Source organism: Nematolebias whitei, chromosome 14, assembly GCF_014905685.2.
Source record: "Nematolebias whitei isolate Nwh7 chromosome 14, NemWhi1, whole genome shotgun sequence".
Classification (NCBI taxonomy): Eukaryota; Metazoa; Chordata; class Actinopteri; order Cyprinodontiformes; family Rivulidae; genus Nematolebias; species Nematolebias whitei.
Genome location: NC_056511.1, coordinates 34,914,505 through 34,927,465, shown reverse-complemented (window position 1 = coordinate 34,927,465; position 12,961 = coordinate 34,914,505). Strand labels below are relative to the sequence as shown.

General features: G+C 39.9%; 1 protein-coding gene across 1 annotated transcript; it reads right to left on the bottom strand.

Annotated features, from left to right (window-relative positions):
- Positions 1 to 1,997: 1,997 nt before the first annotated feature.
- LOC119420279 (T-box transcription factor TBX2b) lies at positions 1,998 to 11,498 on the bottom strand. The gene is made up of 8 exons (XM_037687668.1): positions 11,444 to 11,498; positions 10,924 to 11,257; positions 8,823 to 9,090; positions 8,551 to 8,697; positions 8,384 to 8,460; positions 8,158 to 8,312; positions 6,671 to 7,191; positions 1,998 to 2,390 (listed from the first exon to the last, which is right to left on the bottom strand). The coding sequence occupies exons 1-8, from the start codon at positions 11,496 to 11,498 to the stop codon at positions 1,998 to 2,000; spliced, it is 1,950 nt and encodes a 649-aa protein (XP_037543596.1).
- Positions 11,499 to 12,961: the final 1,463 nt, after the last annotated feature.

Here is a 12,961-nt window from a genome sequence, read left to right as displayed (position 1 = left end):
AATGATACATTCTCTCAGTTTAAACTTTTGATCTGTGATTTGTGTTCTATTCTGAATAAAATATTAGATGTTGGCACCTCCACATCATTGCATTCAGTTTTTGTTCACAATTTGTTTAGTGTCCCAACTTTTTTGGAATCCAGTTTTTAGTCTAAAACATTGTAATTCATGCCCGTTATGAGTAAAGCGTAATCTGTCATGTTGCCTTCATTATTCTCTATAATTATCAATTGTGTTCTTTTTAAGCATTTTTTTTAATATAAATCTACCATATCTGCATTAACATTAACATGTCTTCAGTCAGCGTCCCTTTGTCTCCTGTTAGTGACTATTGAGCACGTTGCATCAGAGGTCCTGCTGCTGTTCACTTTTATATTTTTTTATATATATATATATATTTTTTTTTTTTTTTTTTTTTTATATAACTAGTTGTGTTAGTTTATTTTTGCTGTTGTTGTTGTTTGCTGCAATTTGAGTAGGAGTGTAACGCAATTTCAATTTCTATGTATGTCCTGTACATATGCAGAATTGACAATAAAAATCAATCAATCAATCAATCAATCAATCAACATTGCCTCAGAATGTTATTCCCTTTGTCGATGCAGAGCGTGTGTAAACATGTTTTTATGGGTTAAAAGGATTCAGGAATCAGATCCTGTTCTAAAGTGTGTTAAGTTGTTTGGCCAAATCCTTTAAGATACTTTATGCCATTAATCTACCTTGTTTTTGTGGACAACCGTGCACATCTTTGGTTGGATCAGTGAGTTTGGCTGGCTGTCCTGTTTTCTGCCTGTGTCACTGAAGGCTTTGACAATCGTCTGCATTTAAGGCAAAAATAAGTTCTTGACCAAAATATTTTCATTCTGAATAATTTGTTTTTGACTGCAAACTGAAGTTTTCATTCCATCCATCTGAACACTGACATGACTTTTTTTCTAAATACCTCATCTCATTTTGACTCCCAAGTCTTTAGAATGTTTCAGAATAGTTTGCAAATCAGAACACACACATACACCCACCATCACACACACACACACACACACACACACACACACACACACGCACACAGATCTGAGATGTCCACCATGGGCAATTGACCTTAGAAAACATTAAAATGGCTTTAACACAGTTAATTTTACAGATAATATACTAAAGTTTGGTGTGGTAGTAGCTGAAAGTCATTAGCAACAAATGCATTGAGGGTTTTTGGGTAAGACTTTGCCGTACAGTAAGTCATAAAATAAAGCTTAATGTTACTTTTACAGTTTGACTAAAATTACTGATATTGAGTAATTCATCAGTAAAAGATAATCTTAGTTTAAAACTGACATAACGGGTGGCAGGCAATTGGATTCCTCGAAGGATTCACCAGGTGACATTTTAGTCTCTTTTTGCGGGTGCTGAAGCACCCCTAAATTTTAACTCAGCACCACTGAAAAATTAAGAAACCATCATTAGGATTTTGTAAAGAAACTCAGTTCTCAACCCTTTGTTTCACCAAAACATTGAATACATTTCGAATAAATATGGAATAATTTATGACTGTCTTAAACGGTTCAGTAAAATCTCTGATTTTTTTTTTTTTTTTTTGTACGACTCAGATCCTGGATGCCACCTGTCAATCAATCCAGCAGCAAGCATGTCTGTATTGTGCACCGCAATACAGTTGTCAGCAGTTGTCAACCGGGGTTGGAGTGGGGGTGTTAGGATATATGAGAGAAGTGCAGAGTGCTCTATTCACACAAGGAGAGCTGTTGGTCAGGCTACATATTGTTGTGCGATGCTCTCTAAGAGTTGTTGATTCAAATGTTTACATATATAGGTAAACAGAGGTTTAACAACCCGTTAAAATACACCAGAATGCACAAAATGGCATCTAATTTATTCAAAATTTTCTGGGGGAGGTGTGATGTGCAAAAAAAACAAACTTCAAGCTGATTTTATAAATACATACCGACATGTAAAAAACAGATCCAGGTTTTCACGTAGTATTTATTTTAGGAATTGGTTGTGTGCAGCTTCATAAACTTCCAGTTGTATTGCAGTTCATCAACAAAAACACTAGCCATGGGTGGAGCAGTCCTTTGCATGACGCCTCCTTCGTAGCTGTGACTGTCAGACACTAAACTGGTTCCAGGTGTGGACAGTCCAAGCTGTGAACAGGACCTAATGGGCAGGCAGGCGGCCGCCAGGTTTTGGCGAGAGGTGAAAGACGAAGGGATCTGATATGGATTGAACCGCAACCACGGTTGAGAATTGCTGTGATGATGAATTCTAGTGTGAGGTCGCAAGGTGGAGCAAGAGGGGAGAGCTGGAGAGATTTCACCTGGTGGTGCTGTGTAGTGGTACGGATAGGACACCATCCCTCCAAAAGGTGACAGAGAGACTCCCTGTTTGGAAAAACAAAACAACGTATTACTAGTTTTTAAACTCCATACATAATCTATAATTGTTCTTTGCTTTAAAGTGGGGATGAGGAGTAGTTGTGAATAGTCAGCATCATTTTAAAGATTCAAGAGGAAAATTCATGAAATCACATTTCTGCCGTCTCAGTCAACTCAAACAAACTATATTATCAAGTTTGACATGTTGCTTATGCATGAGAGAGTTGTTTACATGGTCCCTATGATGTCCCCTAAGTCACATGTCAAACTCAAGGTCCAGGGGCCAAATATGGCCCTTGTTAACATACTATCTGGCCCTCAATTTGATCTTTAAAAACAAAAAAAAAATTGCTTCTCATTTTATCTAAAGACTATGACGAAGCTTTAGGGCCATGCTAAGAAAATAAATAAATAAATAAAAGCCATAAAATTATGAGAATAAAGTCTTAGTATTACGAGAATAAAGTTGAATAAAGTCTTAATATTATGAGAATAAAGTCGTACAAGACTTTTTTTGCCGCTCTCGCTTATTTATTTTATTTTTTTTCCAAGAGTTGGAGATACAACGCGATCCGTCAATCAATCCAGTAGGCGTGTCAGCAAATGACCAATCCAAAGCTAAATGCTCCTCACCTGCAGAGAGCTGCTGCAGCTCATCAGAGCATACCATCTTACTGTAAGCAGATTCAAAGTCCTGATACTAATCTGATAATAATCTGATAATCTGATGTGCTAACAGATTAACTATCTCCTTATTTGTAAAACCAATACCAAAAAATAACTTAACAAGATGCTAAACATTTTTTATTTTACTACAGTTAAAATACAGTAAACCCTGCTTTATCATGTTGGAGTTCAGAGGTTAAAAAAGATGGGCCTGTGATCAGAAAGTCGCAGGTTCAACTCCCGGTACTGACAACATAAAAATGCGGGTGGAAAAGGTGAAACACCCACACCTGCCTCTACCCTCATTCGCCCCACTCTGGGCCCCTGTGCAAGGCCCTTAACCCCCACCATCTGCTCCCTAAACAGGTCTCTCTTGAAAATGAGTTCTCGTGACTCAATGAAACTACCTGGATAAATAAAACGTAAATGGAAAAAAAATAAAATTACGACTCATTTAGCTTCGGATAGGTCATTTGCTGACACTCTTACTGGACTGACTGACAGGTGGCATCGTGGATCCAACTCATGAAAAAAATAAAATAAATGAGAGCTGCAAAAAAACAAAAGTCTTGTACGACTGTCACGATTGGTGCTGGTGAACCCAGTTGTGCAGGCAAGCAGGCGAGGACTCAGGATTTATATATAAAAATAAAAGATTTATTAACAAAACAAAAGAGATGACAGGGCAGCAAAAACAAACAAGGATGGACAGGTGGTACTTACAAAACAGACAGAACATCAACAGTGAGCAGTAGACAATGCCAGGACAAAGACTAACACAGAGACACAGACTTGTAGAGAGAGAAACACCAATCAGACAGAGTGAAGGCACCTGTGAATGATCACAGATGCCAGGAGACAGAGAATGAAGATGCAGGACATAAACACGACACAAGATGCGGCTAGACACCAAAGAAACACAAACCCTATAGAGACATAAACAGAGGATCAGGGAAACACAGACAAGAACACAACACCCAGGAAAAAACACAACTCCTACATCTAAAAATGTTAAATCTGGTCCTCTGGCCATTCAAAAAAACAAAACAAAACAAAAAAAATTGTAGAAACTTTTCGTCTTTCATCCGAAAGACTTCTTCAGTCTGAGGTGCTGTATTTAGCTCAGTCTTATAAATAGCACCTTCTCGTGGTGGATCAACCAGTTTGCTGCCGACAGCCAAAACCAGCTGCTCACGTGATCAAGGAGGACCATCAGCCTAACGATGGACCATTAGCACACTAATGCTAACTAACTAATCGTTAGGCTGATGTAGGGCTGGGCCATATCGTATCGTTCACGATAATACCGGTAAAAAAAAAGCTTGCCCGGGCAAAAAAAAGATATATGTTAATTTCATGACGTAATACGTCAAGGCGCCCTGCCCCGTTAACAGAACTGAGCGTGCCGAATGACCACACCGAATTGCGCCCCCCCCTCCCCACCTGTCGGTACTGGTGTAACGCTAATTAGCTGCATGCAATACTAGATAGCTAAAAAGCTAAAAACAAACAATGCACGGCTCAGCTGTCTCTCCATCCAGCTCAAAACTGCAGGTACAGACAACTCAACTGTCTCTTCCTGCCCCCCGCTCTAAGCTGCCACTCGTCTTTTTTTTTCTCCCCCCACTCCGCTCTGGTTGCTGGTGCGGGATACGTCTCCCCCGTTCTAAACTGCCGGTACAAACACGCGCAGCTCAACTGTCTATGGACCAAGAACAGAGTCAGGTGATCAGAGACAGAGCATCAGAGAAATGAATCATTCCTGCAGGAACAGAGGAAGATGAAACACCACAAGCTTCAGGGTCGGTCGATCACTTTGTTACAAGTTCTGGAAGTTACACCTCATTTAAAGGAAACATATTTTGTTGTATGTTACATTTATGCACATCAGATCTGAAGCTTCATTTTATTTAGTTATTTTGGGAAACTTCACCTGCACTTTAGTTTTTGTGGTGGATTTAATTATCTATATTTTGTACAGACTTTGTCAATCTAAATAATAGAAGGATCATTTTAATTTTTTTATTTTTATACTTGGAGACTGAATACTTTACTAAATAAAGTAATTTCAGTAAAATTACTCCTCGTTTTTTAAAAAAATTATGTAATACTGCAAAGCAACATGTTAAGTTAATTTGGTCAAATTAACTATGATTTCTGGGGGGTTTTTTATATCGCAAAATTTATCGTTATAGTCCAGAATGTTCTGAAATATCACAATATTATATTAGAGCCATATCGCCTACCCCTAGGCTGATGGTCCTCCTTGATCATGTGAGCAGCTGCCTTTGGCTGTCTGCAGCAAACTGGTTGATCCACTACGAGAAGATGATCTGACGCTCACCATCCCCTCCCTGAGGAATTTCCAACTGATAACCAGATGAAACCAGCTGAATAAACATTGTGTCATAGTTTCAGGACTCTTGGATTCTCATAGTCGTTATTCTTGGCCATTCCTCGGCATCCCTCGAGAATGCTTACGGATCTCACCGGAGGACACTGGTTGATTATTACATCCTTATCAGAACTCTTACAGTGACCTCAAGAGCGTCTATGGACATTGCTCACAGCTCTCGTCGTCTCCCCCCTTATGCAGAATGTCTACGTCACTATGTGCTAGTTTGTGCGAGGTGTTTTTTTAATATCAATTTTTCTTCTCAGGCACAAAGAAAAAAGTCTGATAGGATTTTTTTTTTCGCCTCCAATTCCTACATGTGTACAGTTTCATTACTTTTTGTCTGTCTAAACAGATCTCACTTCTAAATGCGCTGTCTAGGCTCAATGTGACTTATCTGTCTAAATAAAAGGTTGAATGAGTAAGAAAATAACTCTTGCAAAGAACCTTCTTTTTAAAGTTACTGTTGGTTACATGAGAAGTCCTTCTGTTTTCTGTGAATTAAAAATGCTCTATTTGTCCACATCAGATAAGAAAGTCACTACCCATAACCAGTCCATGCAACCCCACTTACAGTAAGTATTATTTGTTTGAGTTTTAAATGTTTTATATAAAAAAAAAATCAATGTATTAGCAAAAGTGAAAGTAACTGATCCCAACGTATTGAGAAAGAAGAGTGTCATTACTTTGGAAATGTAATAAACAGACCGCAGAACAGTTTCATAATATGATTAATTTAAAGGTTGAGTTGAATTGATTTTCGAAGGCAAGCAAGAGGGATCAAAGTTTATTTTTTGTTCCTTGACTAAAAATTAAAATTAGGCAACAATCAATAGTTGTTGGAAATGTGTGTAGAGACAATCAATAAGTCGTCTATTATTTATGTTCACGTTTGCTAAAGACTGATTTAACTGAAAAAACTAAACACAAACCTTTTCATTCACAATTTTTACATTTTCTTGTTCAAAAATATTTGTGTTTTTGGAAATTCCAACTTTGAGTTGTCTGGTGGTCACTGTGTAATGTGCAGCTCCACCTCACATAAGTTCAGTTAAATATGTGTCAGTGTTCATTTTAACATGATCATGACTCCATAGCTTTGGCAAAATGTTAAAGCAAGGGGAAAAAAAAAATAATAATTCAAGGAAAGGCTTTTTCATGTGTGGTAAAGAAATACAGTAAAACTTAAAAATAATCCACAATGAGAGATGACGGAGGAGCATACCTGAGAAGCCAGTGTGTGCTGTGAGAAGGGAGACGGGGCAGAGAAGGTGATGCTTTGAGAAGACAAGCCTGCGTTTTCAAAGTCCCTTACTCCAGGCAAAGACAAAAATCCAGGTCCTACACCCGTAGTGCAAAATCCCTTGGGTTTTACTGACATCTGTTCTGCTTGGAATAACAAAGGTGACCCCACCTTGGCAAACAGTCGGTGATAAACTCCTGAGAAATCTAAAGTTGGGCAGGGATTATCACTGGGGGCTGATGAGGTCCGTGACTGCAACACCACAGGTTGGGTCTCTGAAGAGCTCAGCTCTGTGGGGTATCCATCATCCAGTGTTTGGTGCATTGTTCTATCTCTCATTCCATCCAGGTTGTTGGTCCTCTCACTGAGGTCAGGTTTATTGTGCAATATGTCCTCGTTTCTCTGACTCATGGCGAAAGTACGAGACGACCTGAAACAGCTGGCTTCAAAAACGTTGCCATCTTGTGGTTCAGTATCAGAATAACTTCCAATACCGTTTTCCTCTGTAAGAAAAAAAAAAAAAAAAAAAAAAAGGAAGAAGTAAAAAATGGGAAATTTGGGGCTTGTAGGTCTGATATGCAAGATCTTAATAAATAAGGCAATTCATATGAACTTTTTCCATTAAGTCAGCTGTTTGAAACACTAAACAAAATGCACAGACAGCCATGGCTTGTATTCTAGAAGAAGGCCATCTAAAGGCTGTTATTCAAACATTTCCAACTAAAGTTAATATGTGAACCGATAAAATAAACAGCCACCTGCCAGCTCACTATAACCAGCTGTAAACACGTAATATTAACCAGACACAGGGACGCAACGCTGAATCTGATTAATAATGATTCCTTAAAATAGACATTTGTGAGCAAATTTTGTGACCATATACTAACTACCATTTGCATTTGTTTACCTACAGAAACAGCCAACGTGTCCTAAACAGGTTAAAGGTTAAACTTACCTACTAGTTTTCCTACTCAGACTACAACCAGCTTAGTGTAGGTTAATTAAGTAGCTAAGGCTGTCATGAGGGATTCAGCAGATTCAGACGAGTTCTTTGCTTACACTGAGTTTGGACGCAAACCGCAAAATAGTGGTCAATAAAATCGAGAACTTCCTGAATTTATTTATTTTATTTTTTTTTACATTTGAGTTCATCTTTTTGAATGAGTACATTTATTTTGAGCTAAGCCATGACTAAAAGTATCACTTTTTTGTTTCTTGTGTAAGCTGTAATGAGCTAAAGTTTTGTTTGTGAAAAAGACAGTATACTAACTTTTAAACATTTAAAAGACATTACCAGTCCAAGTGAGTTAAAATACATTAACAGAGTAAAATCTTAATGCCAAAATGTTGTCTGTGGCTGAAGGTTTGTTATAAGTTCAATAAACAATACGTCTTATAAAAATAGTGGGCTTCGTACAGACAGAGTAACATTAGTGATGATGATAGCAGTCAGCTATAAGTTAACTTACCATGATACGTTGGTGTGGCCGTCAGAGGGCTCGCCAGAGGAGAATAAAAAGGCTCGCTCGTGCTGGGCTGTTCAAAAGACTCGTCAGAATCCCCACAGTCCTGATCTGCTTCACTTTGGCTCTCGTGCAGCAAAGATGCGCCCATTTGTTTATTCCTGTGAATCGCATTATTCATTCAGACATGAACTCATGCAGGTTTGTTAAGATTCCACAATTTTATAAATACCTCTTTTCTCGTTTCCCATTCCCAGCGTCTCTGAATCCTTTGGCAAAGGGGTTGTTGTCAATTTTTAGCTGTGTAATCTTAAAGGAGGAGGAAAAAATATGCAAGTGAACTCTTTGCACAGTGATGTATGTATCTGCAACAGTGGCATTCTGTGGAGAACAATTTACCTTTTCATTCTGATATGCAGTGACGGCGACAAACTCCGTCTCTGGGAAAACATAAGTCCGGAAGGTGCTGTAAGGAAGCTTCATAATGTCGTTTGCTCTCACAACATGAAACCTGGGCTGGTACTTGTGCATGGAATTCAAAATTGTCTGCAAAGTTCACAACAACCATATTGTATAACTTATTTAGCAGTCAAACAATGAACATCAAGCCAGTGTTTCCAGTGCATTTCAATTTAGTCAGCTTTGCCTTTAAAGTTATGAGAGCTACTTACAAACCCGTGCTTATCCGAAACATTATTGGTAAGTTTGAGTTTATGGAAGGCAACAGGCTTGCTCATCCACTGCTCTCCTTTAGACGGGCTGTCGGGGTGGATGTACATGCGCTTTGCCATCTCCGGGTCTCCTTTCCCAGCAACAATCCAGCGGGAGTTGTGAAATTTGTAGCGGCAATCATCAACAGCAACAATGTCCATCAGCAGGATGTATTTAGCCGTTTCATTCAGGCCCTCTAGGCACACTTTAAAAGGCGGAAACATCCTCCTGTAGCAGACAAGTGGGTGGTAAAAGTGAAGGTCAAAGTAAAAAAAAAAAGACAGAATTTCACACCATTCTTAAGGTGCCAAAGAGACGATTTATCTGTCTGATCAGAGACATGTTAATAAATAACGGGTAATGGTCCACAACTACAGATGCTGGTCATGAAATTGGAAAATCATGAAAAAGTTGATGTATTTGAGTAATTCCATTCCAAAAGTGAAACTTCTATATTATATTCATTCATTACACACAGACTGATATATTTCAAATGTTTATTTCTTTTAATGTTGATGATTATAACCGACAACTAATGAAAACCCCAAAATTCAGTGTCTCAGAAAATTAGAATATTACTTAAGACGATTAAAAAAAAGGATTTTTAAAAATGTTGGCCAACTGAAAAGTATAAACTTGAAAAGTATGAACATGTAAAGTATGAGCATGTACAGCACTCAATACTTAGTTGTTGCCCCTTTTGCCTGGATTACTGCATCAATGCAGCGTAGCATGGAATCGATCAGTCTGTGGCACTGCTCAGGTGTTATGAGAGCACAGGTTGCTCTGATAGTGGCCTTCAGCTCTTCTGAATTGTTGGGTCTGATGTATCACATCTTCCTCTTCACATCACTCCATAGATTTTCTATGGGGTTAAGGTCAGGGGAGTTTGCTGGCCAGTTAAGAACAGGGATACCATGGTCCTTAAACCAGGTACTAGTAGCTATGGCACCGTGTGCAGGTGCCAAGTCCTGTTGGAAAATTAAATCTGCATCTCCATAAAGTTGGTCAGCAGCAGGAAGCAGGAAGTGCTCTAAAACTTCCTGGTAGATGGCTGCGTTGACCTTGGACCTCAGAAAACACAGTGGACCAACACCAGCAGATGACATGGCCCCACAAACCACTGACAGTGGAAACTTGACACTGGACCTCAAGCAACATGGATTATGTGCCTCTCCTCTATTCCTTCATACTCTGGGACCTTAATTTCCAAAGGAAATGTAAAATTTACTTTCATCAGAGAACATAACTTTGGATCACAAAGCAGCAGTCCAGTCCATTTTGTCTTTCACCCAGGCGAGACGCTTCTGATGCTGTCTCTTGTTGAAGAGTGGCTTGACACAAGGAATGTGACAGATGAATACCTTGTCTTGCATATGTCTGTGCATGGTGGTTCTTGAAGCACTGACTCCAGCTGCAGTCCACTCTTTGTGAATCTCCCCCACATTTTGGAATGGGTTTTGCATCACCATCCTCTCCAGGGTACGTTATCCCTTGCTTGTACACTTTTTTCTACCACACCGTTTCCTTCCCTTCACCTCTCTATTAATGTGCTTGGACACAGAGCTCTATGAACAGCCAGCCTCTTTAGCAAAGACCTTTTGTGTCGTGCTCTCCTTGTGCAAAGTGTCAATCGTCATCTTTTGGACAACTGTCAAGTCCAGCAGTCTTCCCCATGATTGTGTAGCCTACAGAACTAGACTGAGAGACCATTTAGAGGCCTTTGCAAGTGTTTTGAGTCAATTAGCTGATTAGACTGTGGTACCAGGTGTCTTCAATATTGAACCTTTTCACAATATTCTCATTTTATGAGATACCGAATTTGGGGTTTTCATTAGTTGTCAGTTATAATCATCAACATTAAAGGAAATAAACATTTGAAATATATCAGTCTGTGTGTAATGAATGAATATAAATGTTTCACTTTTTGAATGGAATCACTGAAATAAATAAACTTTTTCATGAAATTCTAATTTTATGACCAGCACCTATATAATATATATTCTAAAAGTTGTGAAATTTTGTGTTCATGCTAAGACTCTTGGTGAAAGACTGTCTTACCTCCCAGATTTTGTGATAACCATCTCAGTTCCCATTTTGTGAAACGCACTCCATAAATCTCTAGATTCCAGAGTAACTTTCAGCTCGTCGTCCAGACGTTCTTTGGGCTGCAGGTTCTTCAAAAGCCAAGGACGCACCGGCTGAGTTCGGAGCTGCAGAGCCGCGCGCAGCCGCGCGTCACAGGCAGCCGGTTCCGACAGGGCGTCGGAGAGAGAGGCGACCCCAGAAAGGGGGAACACTGGGGGAAATGAAGACTGAGCGCTGAAATGGAAGGCGGGCAGAGGAAGTGCGTCTGCTCCGTGACCCTGGAAAGGATGGTAAGCCATGAGAGCCGCTGGTGGCCGGATCTCTCATCCGAGCTTCAGAACAGACAGAGTCTCAGTTAGAGCGCTTCCTGCAACAGAAAATCTTATTTTGTAAGAATTTAGCCCAAAACAAGGTAGAATAAGTTTCCACATTTTAAAAGCAGGAACGCGCACAGGTCGAGAAATTTATGAAGGATAGTGGCGCGCGACGGCACTGTGCGTAAAAGTCACTATGAGCGCCAAAGAGTAGAAGAGCAGAATAGCGCACATGCGCAGACAAGCACATGGTGGCTGCACTGAGCGTCACAGGATGTAGCGTGGTGGGCGTGGCTTCAGTCGCTCAGAAAGTCTAATTTGGTGAATTGAATGATCCAATCTTTATGGAGACTCCATAAATCTTTAACGCAAAGGCGTACGATCATGTTGTATTTATTTATTTATTTGTTTGTTTGTGATTTTTTTTTTGGTTGCTTATAGACCTATCTCTGTGTGTGTTCGTGTGTGTGTTTATTCCAATACTTTCTCATGAACCACTGGATTTATTTATTTATTGAACCTTTAAGGAAACAATTTTAGATGGATATCTAGAAGTGATAAACGTTTGGAAATCAAGGTGGCTGCCACAGCTTATTGACTTTTGGAAACACAAAATGGTTACAACTCCATCAATTATATGAAAATAAAATTTGGTGTGGCTGAGATCCAACCCCATTAGAGTCAGAGTCAGAGTCAGAGTTTCTTTATTGTCATTCGCACCTCATGTGGTACATGTGGTGGAGCGAAATTATGTACACGGGGTCCCAGTTACATCCAACAATAAAATGTTTAAGAAAAACAGTAATAACATCTAAGATATGAACTAAGAAAAACATCAACTAAATATACACTAAGCACTCATAACATAAAACATTGAACATCAGCACAAACATGAACATGAGTTCGTGAGCAGATGTGCACGCATGAACACATCAACATTGAAACAGATCAGCAGCACCATGAAACAGATCAGCAGCAACATGAAACAGATCAGCAGCAACATGATATGGTTTTTCACAGTGATTATTCTAGTTAGAGATTCATGAGTCTAACAGCCTCAGGGTAGAAGCTGTTCCTCAGTCTAGTGGTTCTACACTTAATGCTCCTTAACCTCCTTCCTGAGGGGAGTGGGGCAAAAGTGTGTGTGCTGGGTGGGTGGGGTCCTTCATGATGCAGGTGGCCCTCTTCCTGCATCTGGAGGTGTAGATGTATGTGATGGTGGGGAGACTGATTCCAACAGATTTCTGTGCAGCCTTCACCACTCTCTGCAAAGCTTTTCTTTCTGCAGCTGTGCAGCCTCCATGCCACACATTGATGCTCGAGCACAGGATGCTCTCCACTGCACACCTGTAGAAGGAGGTGAGGACTGAGCCTCCCAGACCAGCTCGCCTCAGCCGTCTGAGGAAGTAGAGTCTCCGATGAGCTTTCTTGATCAGGCTGGTGGTGTTGTTGCTCCAGCTGAGGTTGTCATTCATGTGTACACCCAAGTACTTGTAGCTGGAGACCACTTCCACTGCAGATCCTCTTATGTTCAGGGGGGTGTAGGTGTTTTTGTTCCTTCTGAAGTCCACAATCATCTCCTTTGTCTTCTTCACATTGATGTGAAGGTTATTCTCTCTGCACCAGCTCTCCAGGTGTTCCACCTCTTGCCTGTAGCTGGACTCATCATTGTTTGTGATGCATCCCACCACCCCTGT